Source organism: Vicia villosa, unplaced genomic scaffold (genome assembly GCF_029867415.1).
Source record: "Vicia villosa cultivar HV-30 ecotype Madison, WI unplaced genomic scaffold, Vvil1.0 ctg.000077F_1_1, whole genome shotgun sequence".
NCBI classification, from domain to species: domain Eukaryota; kingdom Viridiplantae; phylum Streptophyta; class Magnoliopsida; order Fabales; family Fabaceae; genus Vicia; species Vicia villosa.
This window is the reverse complement of record NW_026705001.1, coordinates 45,693-66,996: the sequence shown is the minus strand read 5'-3', so window position 1 is coordinate 66,996 and position 21,304 is coordinate 45,693. Positions and strand designations below refer to the sequence as shown.

Below are 21,304 nucleotides of genomic sequence, written 5' to 3'. Positions count from 1 at the left end.
TATGATGTTTTATCTTCAATAGAAGCACGTCGGGGCCCAACAAGGATTGGTGTCATTCAACCCAATTTTCAAGATGTTCAAATTTTTATCCCTTATGCCTATGAATTTCATATGGTGGTATATAGGTATCGCACCTCTTACCTCGACCTCTCATATGTTCGTGTGTATTGTCGTCACCTCCTGCCAACTATGTTTCCCTCTTTGGCATGGCGATCATTTTAAGAAACTTTGAGAAAATGCATGTTTATGTGGATATACGTGTTGTGTAGCCATGTAGGTATAACTGTCAGTTAGCTTTAATGATGACAAATGTTAAGCCATTTAAAAGATGACAACTCCATAAGTCAAACAACATTTTGGTGTTGATAGCTCTTTCAAAGAGTTCTTGGTGAGAACTGTCAAAGGGGAGGTTCATTGCAAATGTCTAATAGTTCCTGATGATGGCTTCTAATCAAGAAAGAGATATCTCAAGCCTCATCAGTCAGATGATTCAAGTTCCAGTTGAAGTGATAGTCAAACGTTGAATAAAGTAGAGGAACTTGAAGTCTTAAAGTTGTGAAAGTGAGAAAGCATAAAAGCTCGCATGGTCTTGGGTTAAAGTTTTAGAATGATCAGTTTGTTCATGGTTGTCTTTAAGGGCGTATCAGGCGGGCTAAAGCACACGATCCAAATTTTTTTACATTTATACCGTGACTATATAGGGTCTCCTAAAATATTTTTCATGGTTAAATAGGTCTTTATTTCTTTTTTTTTCAAGCTTAAATTGCTATAAATCTACACGGGGCCTCGAAAAACTTGGGGCAACTATGAGTTTATTCTAAAAGGGGCAAAAGTAAGTCTTGAGGTACTAAGACTATCACACACACAATATTTTTCAAACCTTATTTTATTTATATTATTTTATTTTATTGAACTTCTTAAAATCAATCCAGGAAATTATGGAATCAATTAATAAGTGTTTTTAGTTAATTGAGAAAGCTAACTCACTGCGTAATCGATAAAGACTTTGGTAAATAGATTAAAGCAAAGATAAATGTCTTATAATCATTTAGAAAGGTCAATAATCGATTAAATATATAGTCATTTTAAGATTTCTTTTTTTTGAATTAATGTTATTTTTTAGGTTGTTTCAATCGAATAAAACATGTTTTAATTTAGGGTTTAATGTTTAGTGTTTACGATTTTGGGTTTAACTTTCTATATCTCAAAATGATTGTTTATGTTTAAATATACATAAAGCTCAACATAAAGAAAAAAATCTAAAGAATGTAAACAACTCAAACTCATGATTGAGTTTATATGCATCATTCTTGGGTAGTTGTTTGTGCTTGTTATTCTCCTTTTATCATTGTATTTTCAATATCATTTTGTCTTTTTTTTTTTATCTTCTTTTCCTTCTTTGGCTTCTTTTCCTTTGTGTTCTAATTTGTTTTTGCCATCTTATTCCCACTTTTGAGAATTGCTTTGTCTATAACATAGCTAACATTATTAACGTGTGACCACATATAGAATAACATATCCCATTTTAGAAAACAACAAGAACACAACATAGTTTCGGTAAAGTATAAAGTTGAAGAGAATGATATATAATAAGATGAAGAACAACATACCTCATAACACAACTTAGGTTACTCATTGATGTATGATGAAGAACACAAAAACGAAGAATAACACAGTTTAAGTTTTCATGATGATCGACTAAGAACATTATGTGCTTCCATTTAGGTTTTCACAAAGATGAAGACTGAAAAATTAATCAATTAAGTGAAACCAAGAACATGATGCAATTTCATTTAGGGTATGCTTGGTAGAGGAGAAAAAGAAGAGAGAGAGTTTGAAAAGAGAGAGGTTGAAGAGAAGAGTGAAACTTTTCTTGTTTGGTTGGGGTGAAAAAGAGAAGAGAGTGTTATAATCTATGGGTTCCACCATTTTTTCAATTTTCTCTTAATAGGAGAGAAATGAGAAAGAGATTCAATTTTTCAATTTTACCCAATCATTGTAATATTAATTTTTATCTATTTTTCAAATTCATAGTGTAATAACTTTTTTTAACTAAAGGGTATTTTTGTCTTTTAAAAAATAATTACATTTCTTTCTCTTCTATTTCTCTCATACTTCTCTTATAACAAACAATACATCAAATCTACTATATTTCTCACATTTTTCTCTCTTCTTTCACTCTCTCTTACCTACTTCTCTCTTCACAACTTCTTTTCTAAATCAAACACACCCTTAGAGTTTTAAGTTTTGATTGCTGAAGCTTTGAGAAATCGCTCGAACTTAGTGACATTGTTCTTGAAATTAGTTTTCATTTAGGGTTTGGTGAAAATAACACCCATTGTTGTTATTTTGTTTTATTTTTAATTTGATGTAATAATATTAAATTAATATAAATAAATTGTTGTGGTATAGAAAATATTAAATAATTATGTGTAATTTTAATTTTTCACTTAAACACCAACACATTATCAATTAAAATGTTGTCTCAAAAGTCTAATAGTAAAAGCTTGGATCTTGAGAGTATGTAAATTTTGCTAAATGTAAATGACTTATAAAAAAAATAAAAAATGAGAGTCTCATTGAATGTGGATAGGGATGGTAATTTGGTCAATACTCTATGGATACCCGCAAAAAATACTCATAACGGATAAGATAAAAATCCGCAAAATGGGTACGAATATGGCAAGCAATTATCCATTAAAATAAGCGTGTATGAGTGTGGGCACCGTACCTTACTATCCACCATGTCCCATACGCACACTACATATTTATATAATGTCATTTATATTAATATATGAAAATTCATATTTATCAATTTTAAAAAATATATATATCGCTATTAAACTGCTACAGTGTTTATTTATTTTTTAATTGAACAATAACATCCATAATTTTTTTAATATTGTTAAAAGAATTATATGATATTTTGTAATTAATTGATTTAATTTTACTATAAACTCGGGTAAACGAACACGGTCACGAGTATTGAGGTATCTATAGAATACACGTACGAGTATGAACATTGTGACCATGCGAATTTGAATTCAGACACGAAGATCTTTTCAAACCGCAATTATGGAGATATGTACTATAGTATATTGTCCAAACTCTCTTCAATGTCATCCCTTGACTAAAATGTAGGAAATAGATGGAGGATCAAATAACCTATTTTTAGAATAGAGATGCTAAAAATTAAAAAAAAAAATAAATTATCAAAAATATATATTTAAACCAAAAAATAAATAAATATTTTGGGTAAAACACATAGATGGGGTGTAGCTAGCAATAGTTCTTGTGAACAATCGGCAATCCGGTATACCGGTAGTGTGGAAAAGACCACAGAACAATCGGCAACCTTGTTGATTTTCGAAAATGGCCTCTCTCCCCGACGAACTCTGGAGCAGAATTCTCGAAATCGGTATCGGAAACAGCACTTTGACCTACAAGGACCTCTGCTGCATCTCCATCACATCCCGTCTCCTTCATCGCCTCTCCTCCCAACACTCTCTTTGGAACCGCCTTCTCTCCTCCGACTTCCCTCTCTCACTTTCTTCTCCGATTCCTTCTTCCTCTTCTTCTTCTTCCAAATCCCTTTATAAACTCAGGTAATTTTCAAATTCTGGGCTTATGTGTTTTTTTAGCTTTTCCTAACTTCCAAACATTACCCTGTGTTTTTTCTTCAATTTTTACATCTGGGTCTATGTAAAGTTCACTTTTTTATATACTTTGATTTTGGTGTTTAGGTTTGAGAGAGACAAGGAGAGGAAAATAGCAGCTCATAGGAGGGCTGTACTGAGAAAGGAGAGCCAGATTTCCGAACATTCTAGAAGGCTCCATGATATTCAGACACGCGTGTCTCAAGAAAAAATCAAAGCTATCCAAACTTCTAATGAGCTCTCACATTTGCGTAGGGTCAGGTACTATATAGGCCAATTGTTCTTGTTGTGATTGTTTTTGTAGAATCTGCAAACTACTTCTTGTTGTGATTGTTATAGGCCTATTGCATTTATTAATTAGCCTTGGTAACTTAAGTTTGTTTTCTGTCGATATGAGTTTTGTGGTTTGTTTTCTGTAGAGAAGCTTCTGTAGCTTTGAATGTATGGCAACCTGTGGTTGTCCGGGGTAGGCAAAAACAGATGGTGGAACAATGTGGTGTACCGGCTGAATCTCGGATACGTACGCTCGAGATGGAACTCAGGCTTTGTAAGCAACAGATTATGGGTTTGGAGAAGTCTCATGTAAGTGTTGAATTGTGTTGATGTTAGCATATACTAACATGTTATCTATGAAGGATCAAGAGTAGTTGTTCGTGTTACTTACACAAAATTGTACCCAGAGAGACGAAAAACGCAGACTTGATGTTGCGAAGAAAGAGTTGGAATCTATGAAGTATCATCCTCTTCGAGAGAATAAGCCTGTGAGTAGAGAGGAGAATGAACGTATCGGCAAGCAAAAGAAGTTGAAAAGCTGCAATGGATGTGAGTCTGACATTATTTTCTTAATTTTGTCCAAATAGTCAAAATCATTTGTTGTCAAATTTTCTTTGAAAGAATATACCATCTTCAGTTTTTGTTTTGATTATTGCTAATGTTGGAAGTGCATGCTCTTTTCGGCCATTTGTCTCATTCTTCAGTTTGAGTGCAAACACTGAGCTATGTTCTTTGATTTTGCAGTTGCAACAAGTAGATAATGCTCTCATTCTTGTGAAGGCAAACATAATGGTTCTTATTCGCGAGTTAGCTGTTTACCAACAGACTGTTGCAAATTGATTATCAGCCTCCAAAAGAAGGGCAACACAAATTGATTATCATGAATGGAGAAAATATGCTGTTATAAAGCAATACCAGCCAAACACTAATCAACAAAGCTGGAATAGCTCAGTTGCTTAGAGTGCGTGGCTGTTTTGCTTAGGATTCCTTACATAATGAAAATCATGTTTCATCTTTTACTTATGATTAATAGGGGTTTCCATTGTGAGGCTTGGTTGTCAATCATTCACTAGTGCCGGTGTCTGCATTGCATTGTCTTTCTCTAATATAGATCAGCCAAGAGGAATGCTATAGTGCTCTAAATTTACAAAAATTGGTGTTATTGATGCAACACTGTATTCTATGCTCTGCCTCTACTTATATGATGCAACACTAGTAAACATCATATTGTACAACCCGTGCTGCTACTTATGTGTACATTTCTGGTGTTAAAAAACTTTTATTGATTATTGTAAGCAATTGTGAATAGAATAGTGAGTATAATGTAAAGGAGAAAACCTTGGAGTTGAGATTTATCTGTTTTTGCTCAAAAACATGTCTAAGTTAATATATTGCTTTCAGTTCTTTTTGTGATGCATGGGGTGAATTAGTTCCTTGCATATATTTTCTCTTCTCACTTTTTATATACTGGTGTAGAGTGAGGGAAAGTTTTCCCCAATATTTTTAAAAGTTAAAATTTTAAAATATTTGTGTAAGTGAAAATTTCCCCCATTTGTGAATCAAGTAAGCAAATATTTAACAAGCATTTCATTAAATTAAATTCAACATTAACAATGCATCAATATTAACAAAATAGTTTTTTTTCATCGGGATTAGTTATGCATTATGTGATTTGATGAAATATTTTAAAAAAAAATTAAGTTTGGATATATAGCATCAATAAATTAATTTGACAAAGATATGGGCTAACTTGATTGATCTCAAAGAACAATATTGTCCACAGAACATTGTTATTACATTATTATGTTTTGAAGTTGAAGTTAGCAAGCCAAACACATCCATTTGTGTCAATTGACGAATGACTTCTTGTATTGTGGTGGTTGAGACAATCATTTAGTTAGGGATAACAAAATGGGTTGGACTTGTTTAGTTGACATTGTTTATTCTGATGTTTTTTTGGGACGAATTGAAATTTTCATCTGCCACTACTAATTGATTCGACTGTCTAATCTGCTAAATAAACGGAGTTACGTCTAATCCGCCAAATAAACGGAGTTATGACATGGCGAGATGAGTAGCCATGTTAGTTTAAAATAAAATAAAAAATATTTTTAAAAATATTCTTATACATAAATCACAATTAAATTTTGAATTTTTGTTAATTAATCTAATCAATTTAGTTTCATAAATTTAACATTAAGTTTCTGATAATTTGTCAATTTGTAAACTTATAAACTTTTTATAATAGATTGTTGATTTATTATAGATTTTTAGATGATTAAATATGAATGCATTAGTAATAATGTTTATATTTTTAGTGGAGCTATTGATCACATATTTTGGTGTCTCTAAAATGTCTTTATATTTATTAATTTTTATATTATTTTTGTGAATATTTGAAGTAAAATATTCTTAGAAAAACATTAATAGAAAAACACCCTAAATCTTAAAATTTAACTTTTAAAGATAAACCAGATAAGATGTTATTTCGTCAAAATATGTATAGTTTATTCATGCAACTACAATGATCTTGGAGTGGAAAATTTTCACATATAACATAACCTTGAAAAACATTAGTCAAGGAAATAACAGTCCAATCACAACTCAATAAAAACATAAGTGCTTCATTTTCCAATGTTACAGAATCAGAGCATTATTCTAAACTAAATAAAAATAATAAATGCGAAGAGAACCAAAGCAATCATCCAAACTCACAAGCTATCACTCCTGTTGATTATTCGTACAAAATTACACCAGGAAATCCAACAATAATAACGGTGACAATCAACAACATAAATAATAAAGATCAATTTAACATTACCACATAAAAACTCAATCACTATCACAAGCACAATCACAATTCTTATCATATGCAATGCTAAATGCACAAACTCCTCCATTTATATGCATGTGGTACCAAATTTTTGGATATTAGAGATCTATTACTAATTTATCTACGGTCTCCAGTACTTCACCTGAACCAATAATTCCATCAAATGAATCTGAGACCCGTCTCTGGTGGTCCCTCAACTAGACCAACGATTCCACCAAATAAATTTGAGGACACCATTGAACCGAAGTCCTACCCATCTTCAAACTATATGCATGCATGATAATATGAGCAAACAAGCATGCATTTCACCAAAGAGTTGTTTTAACATTAATCACTAAAAATTCATTTTTTAACATTAATCACCAAAATTTGGTTCCATATACAAACCAAACATTACTAATAAATATACCACCGAAATAGTCTGACTAGACTACTAATTATAATAAAATAATAGCTTTATCTCTAACACATTCAAAATTATTTCATAAGGTTTTAAAGGTCCCAAAGGGCAAACTTCGGGAGTGACAACTCTACTAATTTGAAAAAATTAACATTTTACCTCAAAATTAACTCAAAGGTGACTCGAAATGTCAAAATATCAAAAGTTTCATAAAAATCATCAAAAAAGTCATCGAACTCAAAATCGCCCCAAAAAAGTCCTCTTCATCTTGCTGCCTAATTATCACCATATTATAAGTATTCTCCCTGTTACCTCGTAACAAAGCTTTCACAAAAATCTTCACGCTCCTTTAACCGCATCTAAAACTGTGTGTAATTCTCTTGTGCCAATCCCTCACACCCGCTTTACAATTTTTTTCTGAATTGTTTTTCTCGTACCCTATTTGTGACTCTTACATTAGAATTTATAGTTTTCCAAATGTCTACAATAAGAAACAGGCTTTTAAGTAATATGCCAAACAAACATTCAAAACGGCTAAATTCAACCTAAATACAAGAGAATTTCTCAATACCCCATATAAATTACTGGGACACCTGACGAAAATTTGAAAATACATTTCTATAGGCACTTCATACACACATTTCATTCATTTTTTAATTATGTTCCAATTCTAAGAATAAATTTATTCTAAAATATATTTTCAAAAGTCTTCGAAAATATATTTTCAAAACTTACTGATGTTCATTATTTTATTTTAACATACACAAGATGTTGCGAGTATTATATTAAATTAGATAATAAGTACTATCCAAATAAAATAAATAACCGGTGTTAAATTGAATTAGATATCCTTACCAAAAAAAATTGAATAGATAATGAATGAATGTTAAAATAAAAAAATATGCTCTGGAGTTTTTTTATCCCTCTTCCTCATTCTATTTTTTTTCTAATATATTTTTATATGTACACCAAACGATAGTACGTGTATGGTTGATTATTTTTAGAAACTAAACTATAATTATTTTTAATTATTTAAATAATTTGGATTTATAACAATAAAATTGGTTATAAAATCGGTTATAAATTTAATTATGATTATATAACTGATTTTTTAAAAAACTCCAGTTTTAAAAATTTTTTTATTTTAAAAATTAAAAAAATTTATAATTGAGTTAAAATATGTAGATTAATTTTGAATTTTAGATAATAACCGGATTATAATCGAAATCCAAAAATAATTTAACCGGTTAATTAACATTTAATTAGATCCGAATTATATCGGTGGATAACCAAATCATTTATAACTAGAGGAAAAACTTGTATGGATACAAACATAAATCAGTAGTGTTAGGAACAACCAATAAGAAAAGAGAAATTTTTAAATTTATTTAAAATTTAATTTCTTTTTTAATTGGATTCATGGGGTGGTTGTGATTAAGTAGGAGAGAGAAAAAGAATATTTTTGTTTTTTAATTAATAAAAATTTGTAATTGGTTGTTTGTAAAGCCACCTGTTATGTTTGTGCTCATACAAGTATTTTTCAAATAACTAAACTGGTTAATGACCATTTAATTATATTCGAATATTTAAAACGAATTTAGATTTGATTATAAATTCATACCTTACACTAAATATTTTGCACACCCCTAGTGACGGGTTAATTTACCAAATAGAGAAATTATCTGTACAACAAATAATATTAGTAAGTTTTTTGAAAATGCATTTTCATAGAATCTAAAAATACATTTTTAGAATAAATTTATTCATGAAATTTAAAAATAACTCGTTGTATTTTATCCGAGTCCAAGAAAGAAAAAAGGTGCAATCTCTACCGTCAGTAAAAACAATTATCAATCAACGAAATATAAACACGACACGTCATCGATCCGCGTAGTACAGTTCCTTCCAATCAGAACTCTTTTCATAACCCTATATATACATTCTCTTCATTCCTCTCAAATCATTCATCACTCAATCTCTGTCCTGTCTTACCTTTTCACCACCGACCCTTCAATTTCCTCTAATTCCATCAATGGCTCCAACAAAGGCAGAGAAGAAGCCAGCGGAGAAGAAACCCGCAGCTGAGAAATCCCCCGCTGAGAAAAAACCTAAGGCCGAGAAAAAGATCTCGAAGGAAGGAGGAAGCGACAAGAAAAAGAAGAAGGCCAAGAAGAGCGTCGAGACTTACAAGATCTACATCTTCAAGGTGTTGAAGCAGGTTCACCCTGATATCGGTGTTTCCAGCAAGGCTATGGGAATCATGAACAGTTTCATCAACGACATCTTTGAGAAACTCGCTCAAGAATCATCTCGTTTGGCTAGGTATAACAAGAAGCCAACTATTACATCTCGGGAAATCCAAACCGCTGTTAGATTGGTTCTTCCTGGTGAATTGGCCAAACACGCTGTCTCTGAGGGTACCAAGGCTGTCACCAAATTCACCAGTTCTTGAATTATTTGCTCAGATATCTCCCAATTAGGTTTAATTTGATTTTTTTGGTTAAATTAGGGTAATCGTTTATGGAGATTGTTGATGTATTATAATGGATTTAAGTTGAAATAAAAGCTGGTTTAAAATTATCCACATGAATTTATTTTGCTGCATATTCGTTCGAATTTGATTCTTGCTTGTTAAATGTTGCTGGTTTCATTGCTATCGCTCTTTGGTTCTTGGCCTGGTTTGGTGTTTTCTTTACAGTCGCTGATTCTTGATTTTCTTTTGATGATGGTATTTCGGTGAGTATAACTTTTGAAACAAACTGGAAATTGTGTCCTATTGCTAGTGAATCGGCTAATACTTTATATAGTAATATGTTCTGATCATGGCGGACAGTTATCGTTAGAATTAATATGTAAACATACATGTTTGCTTCTCAGTGAAGAATGATTTGTTTTGGTATCACTTTCATACATCTGCAATTGAATGGTTTTTTCTGGAGCAATGGATTAAAAATTTCGTGCAACTGTTTGATATTCCCAAAGTTAGGCTTTTGAACAATTGAACAACTTCTTGTTGTTGAATTAGAAGCAGATAGAAGGCCAGAGGATTTGATGCTGAAAGATGTGAGTAGGGTGGAAGGAAAGGATAAATCAGGTCGTTCCCCGATTGTTTAAATTTCATAGGGAAAACTTGAAGAACATTGCTTGGAAATTGCAGAGCATCCCAAAATTTGAAGCCTTATAAGATGTATGTAATTTTTCATTTCTTTCTTATAGTCGCTGTTATCTCTCGTGTATATGTAAAGTGCTGTGTTATAGGCATTTAACTGTGGCAGATTGTATTCCGGATGAATAGAAATTTATAGCTTGAGCTCAAACGCATTCCTATATCTTCTTCATTGTCTTTCATTGCATGTTTGATTGTGAAAACAATGTTTTAAGGATGCATACTTTCTTTATATCAACCTTTTGATAGACTCTATTTCCATATACAGATAGATAATAGCTCATTGTGCTTTTTCGACTTATAAGCTATACGAAAGTAAAAGACTTTAGAAGACACTTGAAATTGTCATAAATCATTTGGCTAATCTTATAATATCAGTATCATCAAGGCCAATCTAATCTATTTGCTCCTGAAGGCTTGCAATTGTATCTTTTCAGTTTTATTAGCATTACTATTATAATATGTATATCAGTAACAACTGATTATTAGTTGCATTGGTAGCAGTATTTCTGATAGATCTAACCTGTTCACAGAATTACAGTGAGTTTTGGGAATGTTTGTAATATTTAGATACAGTTAGATCTAACATGTGTACTGTGCTCAAGATTATAATTAATTAGGAACAATTCACACAAACTTGCACATGTGTGCAAAAATTTGGGCTCTTAGTCATGGACCCTTGTTCTAGGAAGCTGTGTGAATCATTCTGGTAATTGATTATACCTAAAAATGAATGGTTTTGTTGATCAAAACCATGTCTGGTGCCGTGATAAATTCAAAAATCTGCTAGAAAATGTTTTTCAAAACATAACGGAGTTGCTTCCCTCAAATTTTAGATTATCATTTGCGGGTGGGGGACGGTGGTCAAGCCATGTTCTGGGCAGAGATTTAGGCTCTTAGTCATGGACCCGTATTCTAGGAAGCTGCGTGAATCATTCTGGTAATTGATTATACCTAACAATGAATGGTTTTGTTGATCAAAACCATGTCTGGTGCCGCGATAAATTCAAAAATCTGTTAGAAAATATTTTCCAAAACATAACGGAGTTGCTTCCTTCAAATGTTAGATTATCATTTGACGGGTAGGGGACGGTGGTCTAGCCATGTTCTGGGCAGATATTTTGGCTCTTAGTCATTGACCCTTGTTCTAGGAAAGCTGTGTGAATCATTCTGGTAATTGATTATACCTAACAAGAATGGTTTTGTTGATCAAAATCATGTCTGGTGTCGCGATAAATTCAAAAATCTGCAAGAAAATGTTTTCTATAACATAACGGAGATGCTTCTCTCAAATGTTAGATTATCATTTGGCAGGTGGGGGACGGTGGTCAAGCCCTGTTTTGGGCAGATATTTTGGCTCTTAGTCATGGACCCTTGTTCTAGGAAGCTGTGTGAATCATTCTGGTAATTGATTATACCTAATAATGAATGGTTTTGTTGATCATAATCATGTCTGTTGCCGCGATAAATTCAAAAATCTGCTAGAAAATGTTTTCCAAAAATAACAAAGATGCTTCCCTCAAATGTTAGATTATCATTTGGCGGGTGGGGGACGGTGGTCAAGCCATGTACTGGGCAGATAGTTGGACACTTAGTTATGGACCCTTGTTCTAAGAAGCTGTGGGAATCATTCTGGTAATTGATTATACCTAACAATGAATGGTTTTGTTGATCAAAACCATGTCTGGTGCCGCGATAAAAATTCAAAAATCTGCTAGAAAATGTTTTCCAAAACATAACAGAGATGCTTCCCTCAAATGTTAGATTATCATTTGGCGGGTGGGGGACGGTGGTCAAGCCATGTTCTGGTCAGATATTTGGACTCTTAGTTATGGACCCTTGTTCTAAGAAGCTGTGGGAATCATTCTGGTAATTGATTATACCTAACAATGAATGGTTTTGTTGATCAAAACCATGTCTGGTGCCGCGATAAAAATTCAAAAATCTGCTAGAAATTGTTTTCCAAAACATAACAGAGATGCTTCCCTCAAATTTTCGATTATCATTTGGCGGGTGAGGACGGGGGTCAAGCCATGTTCTGGGCAGATATTTGGACTCTTAGTTATGGACCCTTGTTCTAAGAAGCTGTGGGAATCATTCTGGTAATTGATTATACCTAACAATGAATGGTTTTGTTGATCAAAACCATGTCTGGTGCCGCGATAAAAATTCAAAAATCTGCTAGAAATTGTTTTCCAAAACATAACAGAGATGCTTCCCTCAAATGTTCGATTATCATTTGGCGGGTGGGGACGGTGGTCAAGCCATGTTCTGGGCAGATATTTGGACTCTTAGTTATGGACCCTTGCTCTAAGAAGCTGTGGGAATCATTCTGGTAATTGATTATACCTAACAATGAATGGTTTTGTTGATCAAAACCATGTCTGGTGCCGCGATTAATTCAAAAATCTGCTTGAAAATGTTTTTCAAAACAACAGAGATGCTTCCCTCAAATGTTAGCTTGGGAAATAATACTGTAGCTTGGGGATGCACTAGTGATGAAATTTTCAGTACGAAATTGGCTTGTCGAACAACTCAGACTGGTGCTGCTGTCCATTAATAACAGCTGTTTAATACCATATGAAAGTGGCAACGAAATAACGAACCAAAGTGTTCTTACGATTGGCTGGCCATGCATGTTTAATGATGAACAAAGAGAGAATGTGCAGGAGAATGTCCTATTGTAGTCTGTGAACGAGATGTTACATCCATGAAGAGTCTCTCATGCATGTTTACAGGGAGTGCAGCTTCTCTAGTGGAGTTTAGCAAAAAAAATGCAAGTTTGTGAGAGGGACTATTTCTTTTCTGAACAAAATTGGTTCAACTGGCTTTATCGTAATCTAAGACGGTGTATAAAGTGCTGGAGTAGCATGTTTGGTGTGATTTTAGACATAATGAGTGTTTTCTTAATTTTCTTTTTGTAGAGAAGCCTCTGCCGCTTTGAAAGATTTTCAAGCTTTATAAGCAACAGATTTTGGGTTTGGAGAAGTTCCATATAAGTGTCGATGTTATCAATTACGTATTTTCTGGTTGGAGAAGTCTTTTTAGTGTTTAGTTGTAAAAAATTGTACTCGAAGAGATGAAAAACATAGGCTTAATACTGCAAAGGAAGAGCTAGTATATGTGAAGTATCATCCTTTTCGGGAGCATAAGCCTGTGAAAGAAAGGGAGAATAAACATAACTCCAAGCATAAAAAGTTAAAAAGTTGCAATGCTTGTGAGTCTGATGTTAAATTCTCAATTTTGTCCATAAAGTCAAAATTATTTTTCGACTAGCATCACTATTTTTATCACAACTTTTGGCTTATGACTCATAACTTGTTGTTTTTCACTTTTCCTTTGAAAATAATACCTTCTATATCTTCGGTTATTGTTATGTTTCGATGGTTGCATAGCTGCTTTTGGAAAATACTGATATTGTTAGGTTAAATATATCATTCTGAATTTAAATTTTAAATTTCACACGTGAGTTTTTAGTGGCTGTTGGCATTACATCTATGAGTGAAAAAATAGATTAAAAGGTGTTCAATGTTTCTTGCATAGCTGCTTTTGGAAAATACTAATATTGTTGGGTTAAATATATCATTCTGAATTTAAATTTTAAATTTCACACGTGAATTTTTAGTGGCTGTTGGCATTACATCTATGAGTGAAAAATAGATTAAAAGGTGTTCAATGTTTCTTCTACCTTAGGCTCTTAGGATTAAGGGGACAAATATGACAGACTTGATGAAATTTAGATTTGAAGGTTAATTGATGGATGAAACTTTAAAGCCTATTTTGGTGTCTAAAGAACCAAGAGGTTTTATTAATGGTAGGAATATTAGACTACATTTGTTTTGCTTTAGAGGCCATAAATGTGACGGTTAAGAAGAACAGGTATGGTAACTTGGCTCTTAAGGTGAACATAGCAAAGGTGTTTGATACTATCAGTTGGGAGTTCATCTTAAAAGTTCTTCACAAATTTGGTTTTAGTAGCACCTTCTGTAACATGGATACTAAGTACTCTAGAGGGGTCAGACAGGGTGACCCCTTGTCCCCTCTACTGATTTGCCTTACTCAAGAGTTCCTAAGTAGATTAATAAGTAAGCTTGTGAAAGATGGGAACCTTGATCTCATCAAGTCCTCCAAGAGAAATTATGTTCCTCCGATGCTATGTATGCTGGTGATATTTTTGTCTTGTGCACGGAGAAGCTAGCCAACATCCGGGCTCTTAAAAATATTTTCAAAGACTACTTAGTAGTCTCTGGTCAGAAGATAAGTCTGGCTAAGTCCTTTGTTTTTTCTGGTTCCATCAATAGTAGCCACCTATCCAGAATTCTCAATACTATTGGGTTCCAGCAATAGTAGCTACGTATCCAGAATTCTCAATACTATTGGGTTCCAGCAGGGCTTTCTTCCTTTCAATTATTTGGGCGTTTCCTTATTTAAAGGTAGAGTCAAAAACATTCACCTTAATTCTATCTCTAACAGAATCTTGGCCAAGCTTGCGGCTTGGAAAAACACTTGCCTTTCTATGGCTGGTAGAGTGATTTTGGTGAAGTATGTGATTCAGAGTATGATTTCTTACTCTATAAACATATACTCCTGCTCCTGGCCTGTTTCGCTCATATGGTCTAGTAGCATTTTTAACAGAAAACTTTGCACTGTAGCCTGGAAGAAGGTTTGCCAACCTTGTCTAATGGCCGTCCTGGGGTAATATCTCTTTTCCGACTGAACGAGGCTTCCAACTTAAAGTTGCGTTGGGATATGATGAATAACAAGGAATATTGGGCTCTTCTCCTCAACAACAGGATCTTTTAAACTAATTGGAAATGGTGTCATATTAGTATTGCATCGGTTAATACTTTATCTACAATGCTGGGCTGAAGCTGGTCATTCTTTTAGACTATGCAAAACCTTAAAACAATTTGTTCCAATTATGGCAGACAGTAATTTTTACAATTAATATGTAGATATACATACATGTTTGCTTCTTAGTGAAGAATGCTTTGTTTTGGTATCATTTTCATACATCAGCAATGGAATGTTTGTTTGCTGAAGCAATCGATTAAGAATTTCGTACAACTGTTTGATATTCCCTTAAATAGGCTTTTGAACAAATGAACAACTTTTTGTTGTTGTCGAATTAGAAGCAGATGGAAGGCCAGATGATTTGACGGTGAACTATGTTAGTGGGGTGGAAGGAAAGAATAAATCAGGTTGTTCTCCCATTGTTTAAATTTCTTAGAGAAAACTTGAAGAACAATGCTTGGAAATTGCAGAGCATCTCAAAATTCGAAGCCTTATAAGGTGTGTGTAATTTATATTTTCTTTCTTATAGTCCAAGTTATCTCTTGTGTATATGTAAAGTGCTGTGTTATGACATTTAACTGCGGCAGGTAGTATTCATGATAAATAGAAATTAATTGCTCGAGTTCTAAGTTATTCTTAATTCTTTTTCACTGTCTTTCATTGTATATTTGATTGTGAAAACAATGTTTTTAGGATGCATACTTTCTTTATGTCAACTTTTAATAGACTTTTTGCCATATACATATAGATGACAGCTCATTATGCTTTCTCGATTTATTAGCAATACACAAGAAAAACAGACTTCAGAAAACCATGTGAAATTGTCATAAATCATTTGGCTGATCTTAAATAATTTTGGTACCATTGAGACCAACCTAATCTATTTTTGCTCACGAAAGCTAGCCATTGTATCTTTCCAGTTTTGGTAGCATTACTATTAGAGTATATCAGTAAGAACTGAATTGCCAGCAGTATTTCTGATAGATCTAACCTGTACACATATTTACAGTAGTTATGGGAATGTTTGTAACATTCTAGATATAGTTAGATCTATCATGTGTACTGTGCCCAAGATTAGAATCAGTTAGGAACAATTCACATTAACCTGCACGTGTGTGCAAAATTAGGCACTTATATAATGATGTAATCATTTCCATTTTAATTTGTTTTTTTTTGGTTAAATTAGGGTTATCGTTTATGGAGATTGTTGATGTATTATAATGGATTTAAGTTGAAATGAAAGCTGGTTTAAAATTATCCATATGAATTTATTTTGCTGCATATTCGTTCGAATTTGATTCTCGCTTGTTAAATGATAATGCATTTGTTGCTTGGTCCCTTATGTTTCATTGCAATCGCTGTTTGGTTCTTGGCCTGGTTTGGTTTTTTCTTTACAGTCGCTGATTCTTGTTGTTCTTTTGATGATGATGGGTATTTTGGTGATTATAACTTTTGAAACAAACTGGAAACTGTGTCTTATTGCCAGTGAATCGGTTAATACTTTATATAGCAATATGTTCCGATCATGGCAGACAGTGATCGTTAGAATTAATACATCTGCAATTGAATGTTTGTTTGCTGCAGCAATTGATTTATAATTTCGTGCTACTGCTTGATATTCCCTAAGCTAGGCTTTTGAACTATTGAACAACTTGTTGTTGTTGAATTAGAAGCAGATAGATGGCCAGAGGATTTGATGCTGAACAATGTGAGTGGGGTGGAAGGAAAGGATAAATCAGGTTGTTCTCCATTGTTTAAATTTCTTAGGAAAACTTGAAGGACAATACTTGGAATATTGCAGAGCATCTCAAAATTCGAAGCCTTATAACATGTATGTAATTTTTTATCTTTCTTATAGTCCAAGTTATCTCTTGTGTATATGTGAAGTGCTGTGTTATAGACATTTAACAGCGGCAGGTAGTATTCCTGAAGAATAAGAAATTAATAGCTTGAGCTAAAAACTTATTCTTATATATTTTTTTCATTGTCTTTCATTATATGTTTGATTGTGAAAACAATGTCTTTAGGATGCATATTTTCTTTATATCAACCTTTTAATAGACTCTATTTACACATACAGATAGATAATAGCTCATTGTGCTTTTTTCGATTTATAAGCTATACGATGAAAAACAGATTTTAGAAGACCATGTGAAATTGTCATATATCCTTTGGCTAATCTTAAATAATATCAGTATCATCGAGGCCAATCTAATCTATTTTCTCCTGAAAGCTTGCAATTGTTTCTTTTCAGTTTTATTAGCATTACTGTTATAGTATGTATATCAGTAATAACTGATTATTAGTTGCATTGGTAGCAGTATTTCTGATAGATCTAACCTGTTCACAGAATTAAAGTGAGTTATGGGAATGTTAGTTTGGAACAATTCACACTAACCTGCACATGTATGCAAAATTAGGCACTTATATAATGATGTAATCATTTCAATATTATAGTCATTGAAAAACAGAGTCAATAGCGGATTGAGGGTTATCAACATACTCTTTTGGAGGAGTGTTCTTGGTGGTTCCCAAGGTTTTTTTGCTTTTGTTGATGGTGGTTCCTACGGGTTGCGATCTAGTTTATTTCTTATTCCATTCTAATGTTAGATTAACATTTGGTGGGTAGGGGACGGTGGTCAAGTCATGTTCTGGGCAGATATTTGGGCTCTTAGTCATGGATCCTTAGAAAGCTGCGGGAATCATTCCGGTAATTGATTATACCTAACAATGGATGGTTTTGTTGATCAAAACCATGTTCGGTGTCGCGATTAATTCAAAAATCTGCTCGAAAATGTTTTCCAAAACATAATGGAGCTGCTTCCCTTAAATGTTAGCTTGGGAAATAATACTGTGGCTTCGGGATGCACTAGTGATGGAATTTTTAGTACGAAGAATCTGTGGGAATCATTTTGGTAATCGATTATACCTAACAATGAATGGTTTTGTTTTTTTTTTTTTTGAGTAAGCAAGTTGTATTAAAAAGAGAACTAAGGGTTCTCAACACCTGTTTACATCAAAAGAGCGGAAGAAACCCCTCACAAAAAAATCAACAAGAGATTACAAACCGATTTGACACTACGAAATAAAGAACAAAGGATCTTTGTTGAATTCGTAGAAGCCACAAATAGGATGAGTAATATCTCCTATAAAAGCCCACTTCCACACCAAAACCTTGATGCTCCAAATAGTATTATCCACATTCCACACCTCATTCCGAAAACACACACCATTTCTAATTTTCTATACAACCAAAGAGACCATAAAGTTGTTAATCAAAACCACGGCTGGTCCCGCGATAAATTCAAAAATCTGCTAAAACATGTTTTTCAAAACATAACAGAGCTGCTTCCCTCAAATGTTAGCTTGGGAAATAATACTGTGGCTGGGGGATGCACTAGTGATGCAATTTTCAGTACGAAGAATAATACTGTGACTGGGGGGGTGCACTAGTGATGGAATTTTCAGTACGAAGAAGCTGTGGGAATCATTCTGGTAATTGATTATACCTAACAATGAATGGTTTTGTTGATCAAAACCTTGTCTGGTGCTGCGATAAATTCAAAAATCTGCCAGAAAATATTTTCTAAAACATAATGGAGCTGCTTCCCTCAAATGTTAGTTTGGGAAATAATACTGTGGTTTGGGGGATGCACTAGTGATGGAAAGAAGCTGTGGGAATCATTCTGGTAATTGATTATACTTAACAATGAATGGTTTTGTTGATCAAAACCATGTGTGGTGCCGCGATAAATTCAAAAATCTGCTAGAAAATATTTTCCAAAACATAACAGAGACGCTTCCTTCAAATGTTAGCTTGGGGATGCACTAGTGATTGAATTTTCAGTACGAATTGGCTTATCAAATAACTCAGACCTGTGCTGATTTACATCAACAACATCTGTTTAATACTATATGGAAGTGGCAATGACCAGAACGAACTAGGGTGTTCTTACGAGAGGCTAGCCATGCATGTTTAATGACGAACAAAGAGAGAATGTGCAGGAGAATGTCCAATTGTAGTTTGTGTACGAGATGTTACATCCATGAAGTGTCTCATGCATGTGTTCAGGGAGTGCAGCTTCTCTAGTGGAGTTTGGCAAAAAATACAAGTTTGTGACAGGGACTAATTCTTTTCTGAACAAAATTGGTTCAACAGGCTATATCAAAATCTAAGACGGTGTACAAATGGTTGGAGTAGCATGTTTGGTGTGATTTTAGACGGTATTGTAAGCTAGTAATTCCTTTATATTCATGCAGAACCAGTTCAATCTAGCAGTTGAGCTTTTACTCCTTTTATTTCACCAAAAAAAGATATTGGCGTGTTTTGGTTGTTGTTGCATGCTTGGTTCTTGGCTCGGTTTAGTTTTTTCTTTACAGTCGCTGATTCTGGTTGTTCTTTAGATGATGATGGGTATTTCGGTGATTATAACTTTTGAAACAAACTGGTAATTGTGTTCTATTGCTAGTGAATCGGTTAATACTTTATATAGAAATATGTTCCGATCATGGCAGGCAGTGATTGTTGGAATTAATATGTAAACATACATGTTTGCTTCTCAGTGAGGAATGATTTGTTTTGGTATCATTTTCATACATCTGCAATTGAATGTTTGTTTGCTGGAGCAATTGATTTAGAATTTTGTGCAACTGCTTGATATTCCCAAAGCTAGGCTTTTGAACAATTGAACAACTTCTTGTTGTTGAATTAGAAGCAGATAGAAGGCCCGAGGATTTGATGCTGAAAGATGTGAGTAGGGTGGAATGAAAGGATAAATCAGGTTGTTCCCCGATTGTTTAAATTTCATAGGGAATACTTGAAGAACAATGCTTGGAAATTGCAGAGCATCTCAAAATTTGAAGCCTTATAAGATGTATGTAATTTTTCATTTCTTTCTTATAGTCGCTGTTATCTCTCGTGTATATGTAAAGTGCTGTGTTATAGGCATTTAACTGTGGCAGATTGTATTCCGGATGAATAGAAATTTATAGCTTGAGCTCAAACGCATTCCTATATCTTCTTCATTGTCTTTCATTGTATGTTTGATTGTGAAATGATAGAGTTTGGTAAAAGAGAGGGAATTGGAATAGGGAAAGAAACTCTCATTGTATTGAATGAATCTCAATGATACAAGGGGCTCACTATATATAGTGAAGCAAGCCTAACTAAGTAGCTGATTCTGTTATAACAACCTAACAGCTCAGCAACCTAAGCATAACAGAAATACACTAGAATAGTAACAGAATGCAAAAGCATATATAAAGCACTACTCTATTATGAAAACAATGTTTTTAGGATGCATACTTTCTTTATATCAACCTTTTAATAGACTCTATTTCCATATACAGATAGATCATAGCTCATTGTGCTTTTTCGACTTATAAGCTATACGAAAGTAAAAGACATTAGAAGACACTTGAAATTTACATAAATCATTTGGCTAATCTTAAATAATATCCGTATCGTCAAGGCCAATCTAATCTATTTGCTTCTGAAGGCTTGCAATTGTATCTTTTCAGTTTTTATTAGCATTACTGTTATAATATATATATCAGTAACAACTGATTATTAGTTGCATTGGTAGCAGTATTTCTGATAGATCTAACCTGTTCACAGAATTACAGTGAGTTATGGGAATGTTTGTAACATTTAGATACAGTTAGATCTAACATGTGTACTGTGCTCAAGATTCGAATTAATTAGGAACAATTCACACTAACTTGCACATGTATGCAACATTTGGGCTCTTAGTCATGGACCCTTGTTCTAGGAAGCTGTGTGAATCATTCTGGTAATTGATTATACCTAAAAATGAATGGTTTTGTTGATCAAAACCATGTCTGGTGCCGCGATAAATTCAAAAATCTGCTAGAAAATATTTTCCAAAACATAACAGAGATGCTTCCCTCAAATGTTAGATTATCATTTGGCGGGTGGGGACGGTGGTCAAGCCATGTTCTGGGCAGAGATTTAGGCTCTTAGTCATGGACCCTTGTTCTAGGAAGCTGTGTGAATCATTCTGGTAATTGATTATACCTAACAATGAATGGTTTTGTTGATCAAAACCATGTCAGGTGCCGCGATAAATTCAAAAATCTGCTAGAAAATGTTTTCCAAAACATAACGGAGCTGCTTCCCTCTAATGTTAGATTATCATTTGGCGGATGGGGGACGGTGGTCA

General features: G+C 33.5%; 2 protein-coding genes across 2 annotated transcripts; both read left to right on the top strand.

Annotated features, from left to right (window-relative positions):
* Window positions 1-3,250: 3,250 nt before the first annotated feature.
* On the top strand, window positions 3,251-4,991 carry LOC131623643 (F-box protein SKIP24). The gene is made up of 5 exons (XM_058894648.1): window positions 3,251-3,605; window positions 3,744-3,917; window positions 4,076-4,238; window positions 4,337-4,478; window positions 4,674-4,991. The coding sequence occupies exons 1-5, from the start codon at window positions 3,373-3,375 to the stop codon at window positions 4,688-4,690; spliced, it is 729 nt and encodes a 242-aa protein (XP_058750631.1). The 5' UTR covers window positions 3,251-3,372; the 3' UTR covers window positions 4,691-4,991.
* A 4,126-nt stretch (window positions 4,992-9,117) lies between these two features.
* Window positions 9,118-9,742, top strand: LOC131623673 (probable histone H2B.3). Its single transcript, XM_058894682.1, has one exon. It carries the CDS (start codon window positions 9,195-9,197, stop codon window positions 9,612-9,614), a length of 420 nt encoding a protein of 139 aa, XP_058750665.1. The 5' UTR covers window positions 9,118-9,194; the 3' UTR covers window positions 9,615-9,742.
* The last annotated feature ends 11,562 nt before the right edge of the window (window positions 9,743-21,304 follow it).

Coding starts and splice junctions, on each gene's coding strand:
- LOC131623673 (XM_058894682.1), top strand. CDS start 9,195: ATGGCTCCAACAAAGGCAGAGAAGAAGCCAGCGGAGAAGAAACCCGCA.
- LOC131623643 (XM_058894648.1), top strand. CDS start 3,373: ATGGCCTCTCTCCCCGACGAACTCTGGAGCAGAATTCTCGAAATCGGT. Junction 3,606..3,743: donor AAATCCCTTTATAAACTCAG/GTAATTTTCAAA, acceptor TTTGGTGTTTAG/GTTTGAGAGAGACAAGGAGA. Junction 3,918..4,075: donor TCACATTTGCGTAGGGTCAG/GTACTATATAGG, acceptor TGTTTTCTGTAG/AGAAGCTTCTGTAGCTTTGA.